The sequence below is a fragment of the Anser anser genome (genome assembly GCF_964211835.1).
Source record: "Anser anser genome assembly, chromosome: Z".
In the NCBI taxonomy this organism is placed as follows: domain Eukaryota; kingdom Metazoa; phylum Chordata; class Aves; order Anseriformes; family Anatidae; genus Anser; species Anser anser.
This window is the reverse complement of record NC_139723.1, coordinates 20,905,747-20,929,564: the sequence shown is the minus strand read 5'-3', so window position 1 is coordinate 20,929,564 and position 23,818 is coordinate 20,905,747. Positions and strand designations below refer to the sequence as shown.

General features: G+C 40.9%; 1 protein-coding gene and 1 long non-coding RNA gene across 4 annotated transcripts in view; one reads left to right on the top strand and one right to left on the bottom strand.

The window, feature by feature from the left end:
- Window positions 1–23,818, bottom strand: part of ZNF475 (zinc finger protein 475) — a 62,948-nt gene that overhangs the window by 14,421 nt on the left and 24,709 nt on the right. The window contains exons 4-6 of one of the 3 annotated variants that reach the window (XM_083818710.1): window positions 22,621–22,801; window positions 14,097–19,171; window positions 987–1,117 (exon numbers count right to left, since the gene is read on the bottom strand). In XM_083818710.1, coding sequence (XP_083674836.1) covers window positions 19,020–19,171; window positions 22,621–22,801 — 333 coding nt within the window. In that variant the 3' untranslated portion in view covers window positions 987–1,117; window positions 14,097–19,019. Of the gene's footprint in view, window positions 1–375; window positions 1,118–14,096; window positions 19,172–22,620; window positions 22,802–23,818 lie in introns of those variants that run through there. The other 2 variants (XM_083818711.1, XM_083818712.1) reach the window with 2 other exon arrangements.
- Window positions 1,163–14,849, top strand: LOC310890119. Its single transcript, XR_014577038.1, has 3 exons — window positions 1,163–2,666; window positions 4,793–4,968; window positions 6,080–14,849. It is a non-coding gene; the product is annotated as an uncharacterized lncRNA (long non-coding RNA).

Here is a 23,818-nt window from a genome sequence, read left to right as displayed (position 1 = left end):
AAAGGTAAAACTATAAAGTTAATTGTCTCATTTAAATACACACACACACACAATCATATCCATAATACATCTGGCTCTGGCTAAGTATTTGAGTATACATGCTGTATTAAACTACACACTAGCTGAGATACCTTTAATACCAGTTATTATGGTTCTCGCAAGTGGGATTTCTGCAGTACCTGGTTATGTCAGGATACCTTAAAGCAGCATTTACGTCCTTTCTATGGTAGTCGCTCCATTATTATATTGTTATTATTTGCCATGTTGCAGTGCCTCCAGCCCAGCAGAGACCAGAAATACCTCTGCACAGCTACCACAGGGACAGTGATCCACACGAGTCAGTGTGGAAGGGTGAGGGGCAGCAGAGAAGGTGGGAAGCACACAGCAATAGCAGCGACTTCCTGCAGGTGCACCAAGGCTGTCCTTCACCCCAAGCTCTCCTGCCCCCTGAAACCAGAAAGAAGAGGCCACAGAGAGCTTGTTCGGGGCTTCTCTGGCTCCATCTTCGGTAATGTGTTGATAGAAAGAGCAGATCATAGGTTTTCAACTACTTTTGATATCAAGCAGAATCAGAAGGAAACAACAAAACCCAGAATACTTCCCCATCCTTTATTCTCGCCCCCTTTCCAAGGATCATTGTGCCTTTCCAGAGTCCTGTGTGGGCAGGTGGACTGGCTGCTGGTGTAACTGCCAATAGACCAAATTGTGGAGATTTGGTCAGTGGCTGCAGTGTCACAATTTAAACTGGGTAGCACTTCCAAGGTGAATAGTACCGTCCTTGTCCCTCAAACATGACATGTCATCCTGAAATGATTGACAAGTCCGTCTTGACACTACTGAGGTGGGGAATGGATTTGCAGTTGGGCCTTCCAGCTCAGAAAGGATTAGCCAGACAAGGAGGTTCATCTACTAAGAGAGAGGATTCACATTGTATGAAGTGCTCCCTTCACAAAGGAGGTTGCAAAGCTGTTTGTGTTGATGGGTACCTTGACAGTCCCTTGAGAGGAAGCACCTTTGTCTTCCAACAGCTCTTCAGTGCTTTATATCAGCTGGAAGTCTTGTAAGGAAGGATTGAGCCTGGAGCTGCTGTATCTTGGTGGATTTTCTGATAACTGAGCTGTCATAAAAAAAAAAAAAAAAAAAAGATTCTGTTAATTAATCTGCCATATCTTTGCTTATTTTGTTGTTATTTTTTGAAAATGCTCTGAAACAGAAATCCATTGTTTCTGACAATTATGGGTTTTTGTTGTTGCTGCCGTTTCTTTGTTTTTAATCACAAAACAGACCCTGAAATACTAAGCACTGTGTAGGAGGTGGTTTTGGTTTGGTTTGATTTTCAAGAAAGCTCAAAATTTATTTGTCTTTTTTGGTTCATCTATTTTACATCCCTCCAGGCCATGGTAATATTAAGTCTTGACTGATCATTCTGAACTACAAGAGGCCAGGCTACAGCAAGCTGCAGTAGCTTTAGAGCTGGTCTGTATTGGGACAGACACAAAGGAGCTGTAGAACAGGTCTTACTGTCCCATTTTATTGTTTTATGTAGTAAGCCTGGTTCTGCTCACACGAAAATGCCATTGTAATGCCAGAGGAAAACACTACTTGGAGCAAAGGTAAGAGCGTGTATCTTGCAGCTTAAATGAGAGTCACATGGTCATAATATAAAATTCTCATACAGCAAACTTGGAAATGGTTTCCAAATGCAGAAAAAAAAAAAAAAGAAAAGAAAAAAAAAGAAAAAAGAAAAGAAAAAAAAAAGGATTTCTTTTTGTGAATTATTTTCCAAATAATTCTTATTGAAAATTTGCAAAATGCAGAAACCAGTCACAATTACAAAACTTCTTATTCCTTTACCACAGACAGAATGTTTCAGATATGACAGACTACTGTAGGTGCACAATGCTACATAAAGAGAAAAGGGATGCTATGACTTACATTGTGCTAACATTTGGGTTTGGGTTGGTGTCTGAACACAGAGTGAGCTGCAGAACTGAGGTCTTCATGGGCATAAATTCAAATCAGGAGAGAGGGATAGTTAAAGAATCAGGATGGCTAAACAGTGAAATCAGGTACTTTCCTTAAAATATTTGTATTTTTATTTTTGTTGATGTTGCTTCTTTGAATTAAATGATGTTTGGTTTGCCCACTTCACTGAAAAGGAGGACCAGTGCCATTATCCTTTGGAAACGAGTACGTTTTGGATAAACACTCTAAGGCAGCATAAACACTGCATGAGCATTCAAGGAAAACAAGTCTCATTGTTTTCAAAGTTTCTATATGTGCTGGTAAATTAGGAATACGAGAAAGCCTAATATAAATTATGAAATCAGAACTGTATTTTACAGGCTGGCATGAGTCACACAGGGCACCAGCATTGTGGGAGAACTCTGAGATAAACTTTTACCAACCCTTTTCTTGTTTTGCTTTTTGCAAATGATCTTCCTGAAGATCCTCATTGTCCCCAAAAAAAACTGTTTTAAAAGAGACCAGTATTTTATTTCACATAGCATTTACTCTTCTGTTTGTGTTTTATTACAAAGAACTTTTCAGATTATGGTTGTGCAGCATCACCAGTTTTTTCCTATTCCTCTGCAGTGAAGGAGAGAAAACTAAGACATGCTTAAATATGTTAAGCAATAAAGAGAAGAAAGGAAGATTGATCAAAGGTACTGAAAAATCTCCTGCATATAGTGCCAGAGAATAATTAGTATAACTCATATTCTTCTAACAAAGAAAAGGGCATGAAATTCTGATTTGATTTGGAAAGAATAGGTGAATTGATGCTATTAGGGCTTGGATTTATGGCTTAAAGGAATGAAGTACTCACCAAGGCAAGAACTTTTGCATCAAACCATCCTTCAAACTAAGTGAAACTGTCTTTTAGAGGTAAGACAATTACAGCAATATCTAAAAGGCCAGTTGAAATTATATGGCAGGAAATATGGACCCACTGGAAATAGGAGAATTTGAGCCTTCAGAAATACCCAGATTTAGTGTTGTTTTGCAGATCTAAAGAGTTGCTTCACTTAAGCATTTATTGCTAGCACTTCATAACTTTTTTTGTGATGAGCCAAGATTGTGTTGCAACTCCATGCCACAGAAAAAAATAATTACTACTTCCCTGCTAGAAACACAGAATATTATTTTAATGCTCACAGAATAATGAGCTAATACAGAACTACTCAGCTACTCAGCTAGAGAACCATGCCTCAGGTAAATGCCCCTGTAGCTTTTTGCTGTAAAAAAAATAAAAAATAAAATAAAAAATAAAAAGCAACAAACAGTGGTAATATCTTTATTGGCTTCTATGGACAGGAATTTAGCTTTCTTTTTTTTTTTTCTTTTTCCTACAAAAGTTGCCTTACACAAAGGCACAACAGATACAAAGATAAAACCCAAGGTCCTAAAGAATGGAAAAGGTCATTTCAAAGGCTCCAGAAAGTGGCTGGGCTTCAGTTTGTTATGCTTTGTGACTAACAACAGCAGCACTGTAAACTGAACGTCTGCAATCCCCTCATTAACGCACAAGCCTGAGCCAGTGAAGTAACATTGCTGGGAAGGCCAAGCAGCACTACCTTACTTGGAAAGGGGAGGACCACGCTCCAGTGATGTTACAGGGCACACTGGTGGCAGAGCAGACCCTCCAGGAGTGCTCCAAACAACCAAAACAGTCTTGAGAAAAACAGCCTTTATTTTCAAACTACAGTATCCCTCCCTAGCAACAGCATGTATTTAATGCTCAACAAGAGCAAGCATAAAATGGAGTTTGTATTGTAAAAAGTAATCCACTAGGGAATGATAATCTTTTGGCTACTGATACCTTGCAGCTTGCCAGGTTCACCCAGTCCTTGTTTTTGATAAAATCCATTCTTGTGGTATTTCCTGCCATGATGTATCAGCTTTTAAAGAATGACACATTTGTGTTGCACCCATAATTGTGAGCACATTTCATGCTTCACGAAGAGGTAGTAAATCTAGTATATAATAAACAACCTTAGAGGTGCTGAAACAAAAGCCTGCCACATGTATTTCACCTCCTTAGTTCATTTGTAAGGTAATCTTTCCCTTCTTTGCCTAACAGAGACATCTAAACAAGCACACAGAGACAAACATACAAAGTAGTGATGTGGATTTAGCTTGTTTACAGGGGTGTATCTGTTAAGTCTGCAAACTGGGTGATATTGACTTGCTTTTAGTAATAAATGATTAATAAAAATACATATTTTATGGAAAAAATCTACAACTGCAAAGAAAAGATATTTCTTAGACACCAGAGAGACAAGAGTAAATAAAAAGTGCTGTGTAATAGTAAGTATTTCATCTGATTTTTCTGCATATCCTGCAGATTTTAAATTGATTAGTGCAGCATAGTACCTGCACTTTGTTAATTACTATTTTTCCTAGAACATTTCACAGATACATAGACTGGAGATCTTGTAGTATGGACAAAGATGAATGCAAGTGTTTGCTGAAATCTAATCGGTAATTCAGTATTCTTAATTTTTAGTCTGCTTACCAAAGTGTTTAACTGGTGAATACCTATAAGACCCTAACGTCGCCCACTATGTCTGTGGACATGTTCTTTGTTCAGGACCTCTTCCAATGGAGTTAGTCAGAAGTTGTTGTCGCTACATTAGAGGACAGGATTTGTTCTCAGAAGGAATTTTCCAGTGCTTAGGTCACATACAGACAGCATTCTTGTGGAAGAAGAAGATGAATTTTACTTTTAACTATGTATTAATTCTCTTTTGGAACCACTTTCAAATTTTATAGCCCTCTCTTTCATCTTCAGGTTAGAAACCTGACCTGAAGGCTCGGTTCCAGTGCTAGGTCATGACAGGAGCGCGAGGAGAGCGTCTCACTGCTGGAGGCAGAGCCCAGCTGATGCTTGTGTTGAGAGAAAACCCAACTGAAGCTGACACACTTCACGGCTTTAGCATCAGGGCAAAGCTGTCACAGCCAGTCGAGGTGGGTATTACTTCTACAGATGCCTGGTGGGTAAGAAAAATGTCATCTCCCTGGAGGGGACCCTGGCTTGGAGACAGGAGCCAATCATTGCCCCACTTAAAACTGGTGACAGCTTTCAGAAGTTAGGCTGGTTAATGCACTCCTGCCTCCGACAGCTGCAGCTGCTCTTCCTGGCACCCTTGGACAGTGGAGAGGAGGGGAATAAATAATGGCCAGTAATCCAGTATCTAGAGGTTTCCTTCTCCAAAGCCAGGTTCGGGTTCTGCCCACCTTCTGTTTAAGTTTGCACCTGTACTCTGGCAAGCAGCATCTGTGGGGCACTGCACTAGCCCTGCCTGTCTTCTAGCACATCATGGGAACCATGTCCTCAGTAAGGAAATCGGGCAGAGACTGAGAAAACCACCTCTTAAATTTAAATGTACCTCTCGCCGCCCTTTAAAATAATGCTCATTGTAGGATTCACCATAGGTGTTGAGGTGGATTGTATGGCCAGGATAAAAGCAAACCATCACAAAGCTTCAGTACACTGCAAACATTTTCTTCTCTTTAGCATTACTGCACAGGATGTGCCATGTTTCCAGCAGTAACTGGGAACTCATAGAAGAAAATATCAGGTGCACACAGGAAACAGTGGAAATACGGTCATCTTTGATTCTGTCCAGTTGCTACAGGGGGAGGTATTTCTTTAAGTGAACCATGTGTGATTTTGTACTGGCTTACATCAAACTGCAGTATGTCACATCTGATATTTACAGTAGTTTATGTACTGAAAAAGGATGAGGTGAATTCAGGGTCAGGAGGATACTGTAAAAGCTATTCCTGCTGTTCTCCCTAATCCCACATGCATGTGTGGGGAATAGTCCAATTTCTTTTTACACTTGCGAATACTGTTACTGGGTCATAACTAAATCGGTGCTGAGCACCTGCAGACATCTGCAGGTGCCAAACAGCTTCCCCCAGCCTATTTCTGCTCCACATTAATTAGATGAGCTGAAACCCTAGAACCAAACGTTCCTTCCCAGCCCCAGATCTCGCAACGCTCCAGTCTGGACTTGAACTCATGTCTGTGGCTCATCTCTGATTTTGGCCATTAACTTCTTCCTCATTACAGAACAGTTCATAGAGTCTGGGACATTTGCAGATCTACTAAGTCAGATGTTTGGGGAGAATAAACACGTGATATGAGATTGCACCACCTGCACAGGAAAGGCAGCCTGATGGTTATTTAATTGACCATTATCCCAAAGGTGGCTGTGGTCTTCAGCTTCTGACAGAACACATGGCTACAGCCAAAGTCTACTCTCAGTTACACAAATTTAAATAAAAAATTAATTTCAGCACGTTGTCTGATGTAAATGAGGCCAAGGTTTAGGCTTCGGTCTCTTTCTTTCTTTTATTTTTTTTTTTTTTTTTTTTTTCCTTTTGCAAATATGATATTCCACCAAGTTTCTGGTCCTCAAAAATTCCAAGTCTGTGGTAGAGCGTACACAATGCTTATACAGAAACTTTCCCCGTCAAGATTTGGCAATGTTTAAAATATGTCAGCTGACACTTAAAGCAAGCTAACAGGGACATGGTCAGATAGATAGATAATAAATGAAAATAGGAGGGAGGAAAGTAGAAGAGGGAGGAAAGCCATAAAAGGAGCTCAAAGAATGTAAGAGGAGATAAAATCAATGCATGCTAGAATCCAAAAGGCTCACCTCCTTGCCTGTATTACTAGTATTTTTATTTATTTATTTATTTATTTGCCCAATAAACAACCTCTTTTTTTAAACAAATGTGGCTGTGCCAGGCACCAAGAAATTTCAGCCTTATGACTGTACTCTGATGAGCGTGACTTGCATTTCCTCTTGTTAGGAAGAGCAACTGGTGGACTCTGTGGTTCTGTGATACATTTCAAAACTCGGGAAGCCGAATCTCTCCTGGAGATGTTCATCTGGTCCCTTACGACTGCTCGCTGCACAATCCCTCAAGCGTGGGAACGGCGCCAGGGCTGTGGCAGGGGACGGATGCCTCTGAGGGCTGCCGTGGGGCTCCATACACAATAGCAGCCGTCGCTACCGCTGTGAACATGGCCCCGGGCTTTGGGGAGTCAGGCTGCGGGGCGGCGTTCGCCGTTCTGGGCATGGGAAGCTGCCGCGAGGAGAGCAAGCCCCTCCGCGCAGCCTGTGGGTGGTACGCAGCAGGGAGGAGTGATGTGGGAAAGCGCTGGAAGCTGCTGAAAGTTCCCATACCCCGCCCGGCGCCCCCCAAACGTGCTCTTTCTGCCACCCCCTCTTCACCCGGGCTGGAACAAGTGTTCGCGGTGCTGCACCGTCACCGAAGCGGGGCTCCTGGAACTGAGGGCCCGCGTGGCACAGGAGAGCTGGGCTAAGGGACGTGTCTGTGCCCTGTGCTTACTGGGTGGCCTCGAATCTGGGTGGTTTTCATCAAACCCAGATGGTGATGTTGGGCCAGAGTCCTGATGATTTCCTTCCACGTTGGGGCCGTGTCTGAAGGCCGAGCCCTGAGGCCAGGGAGTCACAGACCATGAGCAGCACCATGACGCAGTGCTGGCAGGAGAGTTTGGCTTGTCAGACTGTGGTCTATCCCCGTGCTTGGCTGTCAGACAGCATAACAGAAAAAAAAAATGCTCTTCTCTTTCACTGACAGGGCCTCTGCTGTTGTCATAGCCAGCCTGATGCTGCTGCTGAGGAGACATGTTGAGTCTAAAGCCATGAGGCCTCTCCTGGGCTCCTGGCATAGCCTGGCCATAAGGCAGACAGTGATCTCCTCTGGGCCCTCTGTCTGACTCGGCCTGAGACACTCCCTTTTCTCTTTTTTTTTCTTTTCCAAAAACGAACAAACAAACAAACAACAAACAAGCAAATCCACACCAACAGCTCTACAAGTAGAGTGTAAGTATAGTGTCAGACAGCTGAGGGCCAAATGCTGAGAAAATTGCTGTGCAGCATGTGAGAGATACTGGTATTTATAGCATCCTCCGAATGGTTCTCCCATCAAATAAAGGTATCTCCTGGATTCCCCCTTACATATGGTGGGTTTGGAAATTATTGGAGGATTTCTTCATGAGATGTAAGGGCACCTGGAAGCCAGGAGTAATGCCTGGAGAGAACTAGTCTCTCATTAGTACGTGGTTTGTCTGCAGCATAAGACATCTTTCACTCCAGATGCATGACATAAATAGCAGGTATTACGTCTGTACAAGTGGGCAGTAAGGGGTCTGTGGCTGACCACATTCCCCAACACACTTCTCAAGCAACTGCACCACTGTGAGCAGAAGCAACCTGTTCTAGTCTCCATAATCCCAGTCCAAGACCCCACATCCAAAGACCTACTTACCTGCAGCATTATAGAAAACATCAAAAGTTTTACTGGGATCACAGAATCACAAAATGGCTTGGGTTGGAAGGGCCCTTAAAGACAGGGCAGGGACGCCACCCACTAGATCAGGTTGCTCAGGGCCTCATCCAACCCGGCCTTGAACACTTCCAGGGATGGGGCATCCACAGCTTCTCTGGGCAACCTGTGCCAGTGCCTCACCACCCTCTGAGTAAAGAATTTCTGCCTAATAGCTCATCTAAATCTACCTTCTTTTGCTTTAAAACCATATATACATAGACAGATTGGTCACATGCATCTGACTTATTCTAGAACCGATCTTGCAATGTTAAATATGAAATTTAATTTGTAGATTGGTTGTTATAGTTCAGAAGATCAGGGCTCTTGCAAACTTCAAGTTCCTACCAAATGGCGTAGCTAGTGTTCCTTTCTTGGAGGTCAGAGTGAGTGAACCCAGGGCTGACTGGCAACGCTGCACTCCAGTAATCAGTTCCCCAGCTTTAAAACAGTGTTAATGAGGCTCACCTGGCGGAGGCTGTAAGCCTTAACTAATAGCTGGGTTTTAACTACTTGGAGAGCTCTGGAGGGAAGGTGTGATGGGAGTGCAAAGCATTACAGTTATTAGCGTCTCTCAAATCTCTCTGTGGTACTTGCAGAGCTCCCACAGGCTGTGCAGCACTTTTAGTTCTTAATTTCACCCAGGGAGAATCTCCAGTTACCTCAGTACCCAGAAGCCCAGAAGAAAACTTGATGTCTTCTAGGCTCACTTTCTCATATACAGATATTCAGGTCGGTTCAAAAAAAGTAGCTTATAGCTAGAAACACCTTCCTTAAATACATACTTTGTAACCTACACTTGCTCTTTTTCCATGAGCTCTTTGTTTGAGTGGGTTTAGGAGCAAAACATTCTGCTCCAATCTCAAGTATTTTCACCCATCTCTAAATAGTATACGTTCATGTACAAAAGTAATTGGCAATCAGTTAACTATCAAGAGACTTGACCTTGAAGTCATACTGAGTGTTTGAAGGAGGCTGATTAATTGCAGATAGAGCAAACATTCTGAAACCTTAACCAGATGAGAATATTTACTTCATGTGACTCATACGTAAAACATGCTTAGACCAGCATTTCAGGAGAGCTCTCTGATCAGAGCTCACTCTGTCAACTTTCAAAAAGTCATTCAAAAAAAAAAAAATGTATATATATATATCTGAGGTGTGTTTCTAGATGTAATCTGCTCCCAGCAGCTGCAAGACACCCTGTTCAACCTGAGATGAATGTAATAGTACTTGGTAAATCCCAAAGACACAAGAAAGATCCAGAGGTGGAAAGAATGCCAGACTCTCGCACATGGAGTTTGCATTATTTTAGTGACTAAAATCACCTTCTGTGTTGAGGCTTATTTTCCATGCAGGCTAGAGCTATAAATGACTAAATCATACTGATGCTATTGGATGACAAGAGTTTAATGATTTCAAATTACGAGAAGTGCTTATATTGCCACCTGCTGGGCTTCACTGATTCATGAGCAAACAAAGCAAATCAGACAATTTCTTTCCCAAATGTGCACACCAGTTTTTCAAATGTCTCTTGCAGATACAGAGTGGTCAATCATTTCAAGTTGAATGAGCAGACAGTGACACACACACAAAAAAACCCACATGCGTTAATGCCTCCAGCAGACTACTCCTCGTGAATTTATACTTAGGCCAATTGTCTTTTGTTAAAATGGAAGTAAATCCGTTTTAAGGTGCATGTTTGGTAACTGTTACCACACATGAAATTATCTGTTCAAAAGTGGGTATAGAATATATTTGGCATGCTGAATAGTGGGGTGTTCTTGTTGCACTGCACTATCTAATACTGTAGAGATAGGGTAACATAAAATATATGAATGCACTGTTTTGGTTTTTGTTTGTTTGTTTCTTTCTGGAATAATTGACATCTCCTCTGTGCTAAATACCCAGGTTGGACGCGGCTTTGAGCAACTTGGTTTAGTGGAAGGTGTCCTTGCCCATAGGAGGGGGTTTGGAACTATATGGTCTTTAAGGTCCCTTCCAACCCAGACCTTTCTGTGATTTTATGATTCTCTGAATACTTTAGTCACTATGGTAGTCACACAAATATTTTAGACTGCTCTTTGTGCTACTGTAAGATTAATCCAGTTTCAAAATGTAATCAGCTGTCTTAATGCAGTTTATCATTTAGTATCATTTTATGCAAAGCAGCACATCTACAGGAAGATGTACTTGGCATAACATAAGCAATGGCCAAAATTAGTTACAAGTTTGCAGTAAAACAAAGTGCTTTACAAATGCAATTCTCTGTTCTGTGTATGACACTCCATAACTCTCTAGATTTAGAAAACTCATGAAAGTGGAGACTAGTAGAAAACTGCTGCATATGGGGCTCTGCCATTAAAATATCAAATGTGCTGTAATAATAATACTCACTCTTCCACTGAAATAGCTTTTAGGAAACAAGTGAAATTAAATCTAAGGAGACAATATACTTGGGGAAATTTTGAATATAATATTTCTTTGGATGGAAGAAAAAAAAGAAAAAAAAAAGGTGGCAGAAGATATTACTTTTGAGACACAAGGACAAAATTGTAGAAATAGTTCAGTCCTACAGTTTTTATCCTATACTGTGTTTGTTCCCTTCACTATTATGCTGTTGAACAAACAGCTTCCTAAAACTGGTAAAACATCCAACCCTAAAAAAGATCAGCTTTCATTTGTGTAATTGTTTTGGTTCTCCCAGCCTCTGAACAAAGGATTTACAAATGCTTATTCAAGTTTTACGGGAAAACATGCAATTGGAAAAAAAAAAAAAAAAAAAAAGTTTCACATATAAGATATGTTTGGCATTCTTCAAAGGGTTCTGGCTTGCTATTGATCCTAGACTTAGGGTAATGCACGAGAAATGCAACATGAATGGGAATAGCAGGTATATTTTTAAGGAGTTTAGAACCTGATCTCAAGAATAAACACCATGCATGCTGCAAAGTGTGCCTGCAAACAGAGTGTATTAGCCTATTTGGACTATGAAGTTTAGACTGCTTTCAATGTCAGATTTTGAAGAGTTGAAATTAGTTGGACATTTGAATGTAATGCCACAATCTGTAGCATAACCTTGTTGTTGGTCAGCTTCAGTTACAGCCTTTCCTTTCAGAAAGCTGCAAATCTCCTGGCTGGCCTAACCAGAACTGATCAGAAACATCTGTATAACCACAACGTAGAAAAGCAGAGGGTATGTCCTGGAACTGTGCTCTCAACAACTGCCATCCTTTTGCCGCTCCACTCTTAATTCATGGCAAACACCTTGCTTGCATTGGAGACCCCCACTACTTATGTCGACTCAGCTGGCTTTTTATAATTGTTTTCACCAGCGAGGAGAGCAAACCTCACTCTACCATCACTTCATGCAGATTTTGACAATGACATTTTTTTTCTAAATGGCTCTGCAAGGGCCAGTTCTGTTTTACTGGGGATTCAGAATGGTATGGCAGCTTTTAGATGCCAAAGAGTAGCTATTTCTTAAGGTTGTTTTAAACTAAATATCTGTATCATCAGTGCAATTATACAGACCAAAGTTTTCTTGTGCAATTTTCTTTAAAAGAACGAAAATACTTAATAAAAAGTAAAATTGAAAAGAAACTATGAAAGTCTAGACCACAAGTGAGCCAACCAAGTCACCAAGCAAAACAACCACTTGCAGGGAGAAGTGTTGCAATCAGGTTTTAGGCATGAATACAACTGCAGGACTCAAATGGTGGATGATACAGACAGATGGAGGCTATAAACTGGACTAGGGAAACTCAAGAAGAAGGAAAAAAATAAAAATAAAAGAGAATAAGGAATGTGTTGTGTTAAAGTTTGGCTTTAGAAAACTATGAGTTGATCTTTCCCTGTACCTGGGGCTGGATTGCTAGAACTGTATTATAAAGCAACAGCTATTAAGGGCAAGAGTCTTTCTTCTTGAGCTTTTTGAAATGCTGAGAATCCCCCAGACTTGTCTGGAATGTGCTGATGTCCATTGTGCACCCTGAACCTGCAAGTTAGCACTAGTTCTCCTGGCCTGGAGTTACTGTCCAGCAACCACAGGGCATACATTACCACCTCCACCTCCCTACATGCAGTTTTTCATTAGAATAGTAGAGTCTATCAAAATTTGAGAGGTCACACTCAGGAAGAAATGAAACTATAGCTCTGAGAGGACTCTTAGAGAACTAAGAAATGTTCTCCTATTTCTAATAAGAAATGTCAAGACATCCATAGCATGTATATTGTTACTGTGAACTGTATGGGATAGAAACTCCCTTCATTCTTCACTATTAGGCATTAGAGAATCACCGAATCACAGAATGGTTGAGGTTGGAAGGGAACTCTGAGGATCACCTGGTCCAACCCCCCTGCCAAGCAGGATCACCTAGAGCACGTTGCACAGGATCACATCCAGGTGGGTTTTGAAGGTCTCCAGAGCAGGAGACCCCATAGCCTCTCTGGGCAGCCTGTGCCAGTGCTCTGTCACCCTCACAGTACAGAAGTGCTCCCTCATATTCAGCTGGAACTTCTGTGTTTCAGCTTGTGCCCATAGTTTTGTGCTTCAGTTTGAGCAACAGCTCACTCTGTCATTGAGACAACGTACAATTATGGATTTAAGCACAGCTGGATCTCTGGGGGTATGTAAGCACCCCTCCTTTGACTATAGTCTCACAGGAGAAATAGAAAGGCCTCTCCAGGCCACTTCGTATCATAGCCATTTTTTATTAACTTTCTGAGGCTAATCTCTCCAGCATTCAGCTCAGCTTCACAGACCATAACACATGGCAGACACTAGAGGACCCGCAGATACTTTCCGTTGGCTGTTTCAGGATAGCTGAGTTCAGCTAGCCTCAGTGTCCTCACTTGTCTTTCTGAAGTGTATACCAGATATTCTGGAAATGTTATTGGGTATCTTTAATGACACATCAGTGAAGTGTCTGGTAACTAGTGAAAACACACTTGTAGATACCAGGCTACTAAAGGTGGAAAGACTTTTAAAAGGTATTCATGTTTCAGTTTCTACTTTTTACTTGCTACCCCTGTAGTATTAACTACCTAATTCAGATACCTTTGGCTACTCATAATATATTTCTAAGACTTTTGCAAATAGTTTTTTCCTTGTCCTGAAGATTTATCAGGTAGGTTCTAGTCCTATAGTCACTGCTCTCTTCTCAACCCTATACAGATCAGAGCAATTTTCCCTGAACTGTAGATGTCACAAGTTTTCTTTTTCTAAGAACAACAGATTTAGGAATCTAGTGTCAATAATGCTCTGTACACCTCAGGAGCTGAGACGGACTGAGGAGCAGGTAAGATGCCAAAGAACAGCATGCGAGAACACAGACATGTTTCACACAGAATGTCCCTGCTCTGAACATTTAAAAACCTAAATAGGCAAGATCAATACAGGACAGAACAAACTGATAGGACAGAAGATTAGCTGTCTTCAAATGTCACACCACTGTCATAATTAAAATTAAAAAAAAGTAATCTTAATTTGCCTTAGAACTAAGTAGCTAAAGACAAGCAGTAAGTTTGCCTTCAAAGAAAAAGGTAGAGGAAAAGGGATACACAGGAAATAGCTGGAAACGAAGCAGAAAAAGCCCATGAAAGTTTTCAGGGAGGACAGAGTGAAGCTCAGGGTAAAGAGAGTCAGACAATAGTGAATAGGATTGCAAAAAATACACTGTTTTCACTGATGAGGAAATATCCAGAATGAAAAACAATGTCCCCACCTTCTGTCACTCTTGGTTACAGAACGTCCTCAGGCAACTTTTGAGAGGGTTTTCCAGGCTTGTAATTTCTGTTTCCTAGTGGAACTCGTGCACAAATTGGATGCTCCTGTTGTATGACCCTACTGTCTTGTTGAGTGTGGCATCTCTCCAGATGTAGAAAACTTACTTGAGATCACTTTGACATAATATAGAAATACAGAATTCAGGAAACTCTATTCCTCTGAGGATGAAGCAAAACTATCCACCTGGGCAGACAGGGACCCTGAAGGAAACACTGAATCAGATGAGAGCCTCCCCTGAATTCCCTGTGCAATGATCAGCTACCTGACTTGAGTAATAAAAACAAACATAATTTGTAGTAATGGAATTCTATTGTTAAGGAAACAAAACCCAGGAAGGTTTGCATAGCATCCAAAAAAACTCCAAGAAATAATTTAATTAAGGCACATACATGTCAATATCTTATTAACCCCTTTCTTTTCTGGGTCCATCCCGTACTCCTGTGCCAGGGGGGGACTTTGCTTCAGTGAGAGCAGTATCAAATATTCTGTTCACAAAGACTTAATCAAAACATAAGCATACACATTTTCAGTGGCCAGGAGGTAAAGTTGAAAGCAAGATTTCTATACAGTCCCATGTTTTTTCCAGGTCTATGGTATGTAGAACTCACTGATCTATGTAGGTTCCTTGCCACCTTTCAAATAGAAACTAACATTGCATTTTGTTCCTCAGGCTACCAAGTGCTGATGGTCTTTAAGAAAAAGAGTGTATGAAGCCCTTTTATGAAGGACTGCTATGCAGTTTTTGGTATTGCCCTTGAAAATGTGTGACCTTTTAAGGCTTGTATGGTAACTAAAGGACTGAAGTATTGTCAACTTGATAAATTATACCACTTTACATATAATCCTTACCTGTAGTTAAGACTTGTTTCACTAATATCCAATTTTTAAGGTCTGTAACTAAACTCATAAGTTTCTAAGTTCTTCAGGACTGCTTTTCTAAAATCTCTGTTTCTAAAAGTTGAATGGTAGGAACAGGCTGAATAAAAACAACAGTCAGGGATTATGTTTGCAGTCTAATAGTGGATGTTTGCTTGTTTTTTAATGTGATTGAACTTTGCTTGTCAACTCACATTCTGACTCTCTGTACATTTTGCCCAAGAATAGTTTTAGCTCCTATCAGCACATTTGTAGCAAGCTAAATGGAATATCATTGTTTTTGAAGTACAGGAAAACATTTTTCAGCTCTTTAAATGTAATGTCCAGTAGGAAACACAGGATCGAGCTGGGAATCACTGTGAGCCAACTGGATGAGATAAGGTTAAGTGACAAATTACCAAAGTACAGAAACAAAGGAGGCAAAGTAGCTCAATTTCTCATTTCCTTTTCCTCTTCTGAAAGAAAAGAAAAAAAAAAGTCTGAATGATGCCAAGCAATAACACAAAATGCTTGTAAGATCTTATTTTAACTCCACTGAGAGCAAACCATGAAAGCACTATCAGTGCTTTTCCCACTGAACAAATCTTGCCACAGAACTCACCATCACTGTCAGCCCAAACTAACATCAGGATCAGTGAACACAGCAGAAAAGCTCGTGGCAGAGAGACTTGGAGATGAGAGTGACAGCGATACCTTGGTAGTGTTTGCAATGGGATGATATGCTCTCCCATGTCAGTGCTTTCTACCTCTCTACATATTTTGAAAATCATTGCACCAACAGTGTTACGGAGGGAAGATGTCACATCCTCCAAGCTCTCTCTGAGGTCTGTTGCCTCCTGCTGAGTTCCTGCATGCTCCTGTCTCACCATCAGCCCTCACAGCCCAATATTATCTCATCTCTGAGCATGGTAGGGCTTCCTGTTTCACAGATCCCATCTTAAATTCAGGGCTCAGCTGCAAAAACTTATAGGCAGAGGCAGCCCTCACTTTGACAAATCTTCATTTTGCTCCCTTGAAAACTGACAAGGAAACTATTTCAGACCTATGGTAGAAGCCCCTAGGTACAGGCATATTTCTGGGCAAGACACACCACTTCAGTAAAAGTACGGTTAATATCAGTACTTTTGTGAGTGTTTATAATCATTCTTCTTAGCTTGTAAAGCAGATTTTATTGCTTTTGGAGGTTATAATCCAGAAAAGTAGACAGGAAGAGAATTTACATTGAAATATGGAAAAACTCATCTTGGTAAAATTTCTGACAAAGCTAGTCACTGGCACCCCGAGTCCAACTTTCAGAACGACATAGGGCAGCTGAATCTCACTGAAAGCTGAGCTGCTAAGTGTTTAACGCCAAAGACTGCACTGACTGTGCAGGGGGTGCTTATTCCGTTTAAAACTGTTTTTGCTCTTGAAGTGACTAATGAAGCTTGATGACACAGTGGGGCAGATGTAGTCAACAAACATTTTTCATGTCTGAAAAAAGGCAGAGGGGCCTGAGATGAGGAAGAGGGGACACATGACATTCATAATCCTCCCGTCACCAAGGCACTCTTCAGTGGGCCAGCACCTGATGTGAATTACAGCAGCCTCCAGGTTCCTGCAGCGTACGCTGCCAGCAGCTCCTGGGAGCTAGTCCAGCAGTCACAAACCACTGCCCCTCTCCTCTCCTCGGGTCACTTGCCTTCTCCCAGGCGAACGGCGCAGGGATGGTACTGGTCCAGGTCCACTGGTGGCTCTCCTCACACTGGAGATGCTAACGAGGACCGATCTGCAGGTTTGCACAGTTTTGCGCTAGAGCAGAAACTGAACCTTTGACTTCTGAAGATAAGTATCTTCAAACAATACAGTTTTCATTCTGTAGATGAAAGGGCTGCTGAGGTGCCCTTGATTGTTTTGGAAATTATTTTCACCAAAGAATGCTGGTATCTCTCCCAGTCTGAATTAACAGTCCTCCAGGGCTCGAGCCAAGAGTGTTCCTCGTAATAACTGAATAACGACATTACTCCTCATTTCACTTACACCACAAGTCACACAGCTTGATGGCTTGGAAAAGAAAAAGCTGGTACCCATATTTCATTTAGTGTGTATGAGGACGTCCATGATATTTAACACTTAATCTGATTTGTGTAAGTGTAGTACTGAGTGTGAACACTCTGGGAAAAGTCCCACTGGTCACACAGTATGTAAGAGATACCTCTAGGGCTTTAAGCCTGAAGGTGAAAACATAATAAGATAAAGTTTATTTCATGGTATCAGGAAGCACATATTGGTGGTTAACAGCTTGTACTGGATTTTGTCATACCTTTTGAATAACTTCACTGACTACTTAATAAAAAACTTCAAACTAAAATAACAATGAAAAGTGCTCTCTGCTGTACCTTGTTAAAGTATTACTTCCTTTGTGTTTAACCTATTCACTGATGTGTTTTGTCACTGATTCTGCAATGTAACATAACAGCGTTTTTCAAAGGAACACATTCAAACACCTTCCCCAACGCTTTCTTGTATAATACCTACCCTTTTTGCCCATACTGACACTGCTGTGGTCACATTTAACATAGAGAGCAGGGTGGTATCTTATTCCATCCACCAGACACACCATGCTTCTTTTGGATTGACATACAAATATGTTTTATCAGGTTCATGAGAAAGATGTGATTCCTCTCATTTATGACTTCTGGCACAATTGGTTAATCTAGCTGAGGGCAAATCCCACTGTTGGTATCATTCTTAAACAAGAAATGATCCAAGAAGAGCACCCTTTTCGGGTGTTTTCTAAAAGAGCCAGCCTCTGTTTCTGCTCCATAGATGGATCCCTTTGTATGGGGATGTTTCGTCTGCAGTAGTCACAGGCTTCAGGAACTGCGCTGCCCCACAAGGGTATGAGTGCTGAGGTGCTGCATGGATTTAAGCTCTGTTTGGAGTCAATGAACTGTCTTGTGACTGATGACGGGAGAAAAAAAAAAAAGGAAGAAAAAAAAACAACAGACAAAGCCCAACAACAATGGAGCTGCTTGGGTTCTTTGATTACTCAAGTTCAGCTGGAGGTCCTTACACTGACTAGACAAGTCTTTGATGGAAGGAGAGGCAAAAATTGAGATGATCATTCAAAAACAATTTTCCTGACCAACATCACTTGGTTTTGCTTCCACTGAAAATCCAGTCCTCATCAAAACTTTGATTTCCTAAAAGTTTTCTGAAATTTCAGTTTCTGAAGCAGTAAGTGCATTCACTGAGAGCAGCATTTGTAGCCAAATGTGCCTGTTGACAAGGAAGCTCCTGACAGTAAGCCATCTCTCCCAGTCTCACAGATCTGTTGAAAAACAAGACCACAAGATGGATCCCTGCGGGATAATCTCTTGGGGATCTCTGCGGTGAAAAACCTTCTGCAGCTATGGCTCATTTCTTTCTGTCCCTTGCTGAATACCAAAACATGGCACATAAGTCAGGAAACACATGCAGAAGGCACAAGATTTTTCAAAAGCCCAGCTAGCTAAATCCAAATGCCCTGCCCTGTACATGTTGCATTCAATCAACAGAGATGAGGACAGCAAAGCAAATAAAAAACAACCTGGGAGGATCCTTCCAGAACAGGAAGCAAAGCACAGGAGTGGGAGTGAGAAGGTGGTATTTAACATTACTTTCAAGCATTCTCTATGCCATCCCTCTCAAACTGTGTTTTCAAGGTGAAGCTAACTGAAAATCTCAACTGAGGAAGCATATCTGCTACTGTTGGGCTCAATATCACTGTATTTGACATTACCCTGCAGTAGCAACTGCTGGTTTTACTCTGGAAACTTTTGGATCATGCGATTTAACAGCGCACTGCAGTTTTTATGCCCATGGCTCTCCAGCTGGGTTTTATTTCTTCTGTAGTTTGGTTGAAAGGTACAAGTGCATGAGTGCACCTTCATGCCTACACACACAGGGGGGCAGGGGGAGGGGGAACATGCATGCATATGTATGTATGTGTGTCACATCCACTTTATGTTGCAGGTTTCGGTTTACAGGACTTCTGGTGTACAATCAGTCTGTCTGGAAGGAAAGTACGCCCACAAATATCACATGGAACTAGCTGGTTCTGGGCGCTGATCCAGGCAGCCTCATTTAAAGCATCAAGATCATAGAAACCTTTGGCTGGAAAATTAAAAAAAGAAAGTATCAGTTTTCATTCTGGAGACCCACATTCAACTCTTTATGGAAAATATTTTCAGGAAATACCTGTTGACTGAGCCTTTCAGTTTAACCAAACCATATTGCTTTTGCAAATGAAAAAGAAAGAAAAGAAAGAAGTAAAAGAGTAAAAAATATATATAAAAAGACTCTGCTTTTTGTCCCAGGGGTTGAATTAAATAAACTTCAAACTGAATCATTCTGTATTGTATGAGACTACAGAGAAAACATCATGCTGTGTGTTATGATATGCATTCTCTACTAATTATTAACATCTTTGCATACATACTATTATCAGCAAATTTCACTTTTTGGCTTTACTTCAAATTCTGTTTAATAAGCATGTGTTATCTGACCATGGCTATGAGGGGGAGTGTATCGTACTTGAGAATATGCTCTTTGTACTGCTTTGGACAGGGGGGGTCAATTTTCTTCCATTGAAGCCTATGCAAGTTTTGCCAATAACTGGAGTAAAGCTTAGGTAAGCCTGTAACCTTACAGACAAAACCTACAGCTCTCCATAGCCACAACTTCCAGTGAGGTCATTGCACCTATTGTCATCTAAATTCTAACCCAGTCTTACCCTCAGTTATTTTCCACTGCAGGAAGAGGGACTGCTCAAAGCTCAGGAGCATTCTTTAAACATTCACCTCAGATGCATTTTCAAGATTGTATTTCAGTATGAAAAAATCTTGTTTACTTCCATCTTGAAATGGCCTTGCACAGTGTTGCTTCAAATGGATTTCCAAAAGGTAGGCTGCTTAGTAGCTGAACTTAGATCTTAAGAGTCTACATTTGAAGTTCATGAAGAAAAAGATCTACATGGTTTGATGTGAAGATGTGTTTGATTCACCCTTTCCAAAAAGTGTGACAATACAGAAAAAGACTAAAAAATTGTTTTTGTCTTTGAACTCTTAGCAGCACACAATCTTAAAAGAAAAGGATTTGTGCATTTAAAAATATTCCATGGTTTCTGTCATTGGCACATGATAGAGCTCTTCATTAAAGGCCCATACAGTTTTAATATGATTCATATCCAATGGTTCACATAACCACAATAAGCCTTAGATCTCTTAATATGCCTGTTCCTAATGTTCTTTTTGTTAGAAGAGCAACCAAGTAAAGTTTCTTTTCTTGGCTGAGACAAATACCCCTTTTACTTGCAGGAAATGAATGTGTATTTTCTGTACTTTGGAAAGTTTATTGAATATATATTAAAAAAAAAGAGAGAGAGAGAGAGAAAGAGAAAAAGAAAGAAAGAAGGAGAGAAAGATGACTTTCTCCTTGCAGGCATGTGTTAGGCATTCCACAAACAAAACACTGTGTAATCAGAGCAGCGGTTGTCTTCCCGTGACACTTGAGTTTTCAGAAAAAGATTTATGTAAGTTATAAAAAGTTTTATGTAAGCAGTTAATATTTCTGAGCTTTTTTTGAACACTGCCAGTTCCATTCAACAACAGGGGTAACCTCTCCTCCTTAAACTGAGAAACTGAGAGACATGCAGTACGTGTATGTGGTCTGAAGGTCAGTTATAGCATTTACCAGATGATCGAGAGTAAGTCTTACGGAAAAAGAACAACACAGATTATTTTCTTGAGGCCAGGAGCATGAGGCAACCGCAGGGGGAACAGTTTTAGCTCAAGCTACAGAACCGATCAGACTTGCATCAGCAAGCATTTAGGGACAGATGCTGGAAGCAGGTCAGTGCCCCCTGGGGAGCTGTGGGCACACAACACCTCATAGGAGATGCGTGGCGCCTGATATGACTCATTGCATAAATGAGACAATTCTCTGATTCATATCTGGGAGCCTTCTGCTGGATTGTTCTCTCAAAGAACAGTTGTCTTTCTGCTTCCACTCCCTCAAAATAAGAATAGCATATTTCAAAATAACCTGAATTGTCCTTTTGCATCCTCCTCTTCCAGATGGAATTCTCATTTTCTCCATCTTTCTTACCACATAACGTGTAATTAAAAAAGCCTAACAACAAAAACAGCAAATACAATTGAAATGTCTTTTAAACCTATCTTTTCCTGCAGATTCAACTCTGCTGCTTGGCGTCTGTTAACCAAGCCTCAATTTGATACTGTTTGAGCTGTAACTGTTTTGTACAGATGATTAGTGTTCTCACCGGTCCTGCTTTCTTCTCTGTGTGTCTTCTGGGGACATATTTCTTTGTACTGCTGTAAACTGATCTAGTGTATGATTCTTTCCCAGTGAACTGGAGGAGAAGTTATCTACTTTTCCAGACATTAAAGGAAACTGTGGGAAATCACGGAGAATAAAAATAAAAAGTGGGTGAATTAACTGCCTGTGAGCAAGTGGTCCAAACCTGGCACGAAGTATCTCGGAACAGCTGGCAGGCCCAGGGAAAACATCCAGCTGAACTGAAATAACTTTATATGGGAATGGAGAGGTCTTGGGAGCAGCTTCCAGGCAAAGCACAGTTAAGATTTCATTTTGGTTCTACCATGAGCACACGCCTCTGGGATACTCAGAGGAGCCCAGCTCTGTGAGGTGCTGGGGATCAGCTATTTCACTGATTTGAAGAAGCGGGATCTAGGCCTCTTACAAAAAAGAACCCAAAGCACAAATACACATAATCAGCAGAAAAAGAATGTTCTTCTTATACTACATATATTTTTCCCAGTATGTTTATATCACAGTGTATCACAAAGTAATCTTCTCAGGCTTGTAAATAAAAAAGGACCAATGACATCCACTGGATGTTCATTGTAGAAGACACTGCATTTTTATCTATACATGTATTTTAACAAAAACATAAAACTACAGTATAGATATTTATGCAGTGTTTAAAAATACCTTTTTTTCTACTACTCCTCATCCATTTGAATTGTATTTCTTATTTCACCACAGAACTCCTATTTTCAAGGTCACCTACTATTTACCTTTGGGTAAGTGCTAGTGTTGTGCCTTTTTTACAGCTAACAGCACAGGTGTACAACCTGACTGAACTATCAATCCCAATGCTGCCTGAGGGATATTTTATTTTAATGACTATAAGCATCAAGTCTGCACATTATTCTTGGATCCTGCTGCTCATTTTGAAATATGTGTTTCTGCAGTTTTGAAAGAAATCAAAAAGTAATGATGTAGTGGTGAAGCAGGTTGCTAATATTTTTGTGTTTTGATTCAGAATATACTGACACATAAAGAGAACTGTCCCAGGAGGCATGTCCCGCAAAGCAATGACTACTTTTATTGCTCCTGGATGGAGCACAAAAAGAGAACAGGATACTTAACAGAAGGCTTAAAACAAGCCATGATGACTACCTTCCCTTCAGACTAAATGGGGGAAAGAAGTAGCTGCAAATTACTAAACTAGTGCTTAAAATTCTTTTTTTCTTCCTCCCACTTCCTTCCCCTTGTTTCCTGTTTGGTCTGCAGCTTACCTTGTACGGGATTGACTTCAGGCTTTTTGGGCTCTGGCCTCCTCAAGCGCTTGGATAGCATGTCATTCTCTTGGTGCCATTTTTTCAGGCACTGTGGTTCATGGATACTAATAGATGTTGTTCCATACTCACGGCCGCATATGTAACAAATCACTGTTGGAGGCCGTCTTACCACTCGTGCCTGCAAATAACAATTGTAAAGAAGGATAAGCACTGTTTTCAACATTAATTTTGAATCAGAACATCTTTGAATGAAAACAAGCGTGTATGTTAAGAAACTGGTTCATACGTGTGAACTCAGTGTGAATGTTTCTGTCAGTTTTGTTACCTCTGGATTCAGTCTTGGAGATTGTAGGGGGGACATTGCCGCATAAACTGGCAATTTGGAATAGGTAGGCTCCTTCTGCAGATACTGGGCTGAAAATTCATGTGTGTCACCTAGTTAATACTTAGCTACATAGATTTCAGCTCTTTTATTTCCCACCGTCACATTCATGGAAATGCTGACTCTTGATCGGATTGCTGCAGCACAGTAACCATTTTAAACATCAAAGCCTTTTTTTTTTTTTTTTTAATCTATCAAACAGAAGTAGCATGGCCAGCAGCAACAGAAGCTTCCTCAGCTGAACTGCTGATACGCACATCCAGTAGCAGAAAGCCCCCATTCAAGCATTGTGTCTGGCCTTACCACCTCCCTTAAGCTGGACAGTGAAGGCAGCTGCCTCAGGCTTGTGATTCTGGTCCATAACACTGTGTTACTTCTATTACAGATAAGTTAGCCAGTGGAATTTTTGGCCTTGAAGGATTAAAACTGATCCAGGATATTTCAGTATTGGGAGAAAAAGGAACTGTTTCTTGTTTATCCCAAAGACCTCAGTGTGAATTTTGCCAGTGATAGCAGAGAGGGCAGAGCTAGACTCCAAGCAAGTCATTGTTTCTGCACTCCAGACCTGCTTTTGTTTGCAGGAATAAATAGCTCAACAAAAAGAAAAAAAAAGAAGAAAAAAAAAAGAAAAAAAATGAAAAAATAAATCCCTCAAACCCAAGGCCCACAGATACACATTCTAAGCTTGAAAAATATATAATTACTGTGGTGTTGCAGATTATGGACTTGACTGTGTCTTAAGGCACGTCCTGCGCTAGGCGTGGTGTCAGCACCAGCCCTAGTTCAGGAGTAGTGTGAAGCAGAAATGTGCTG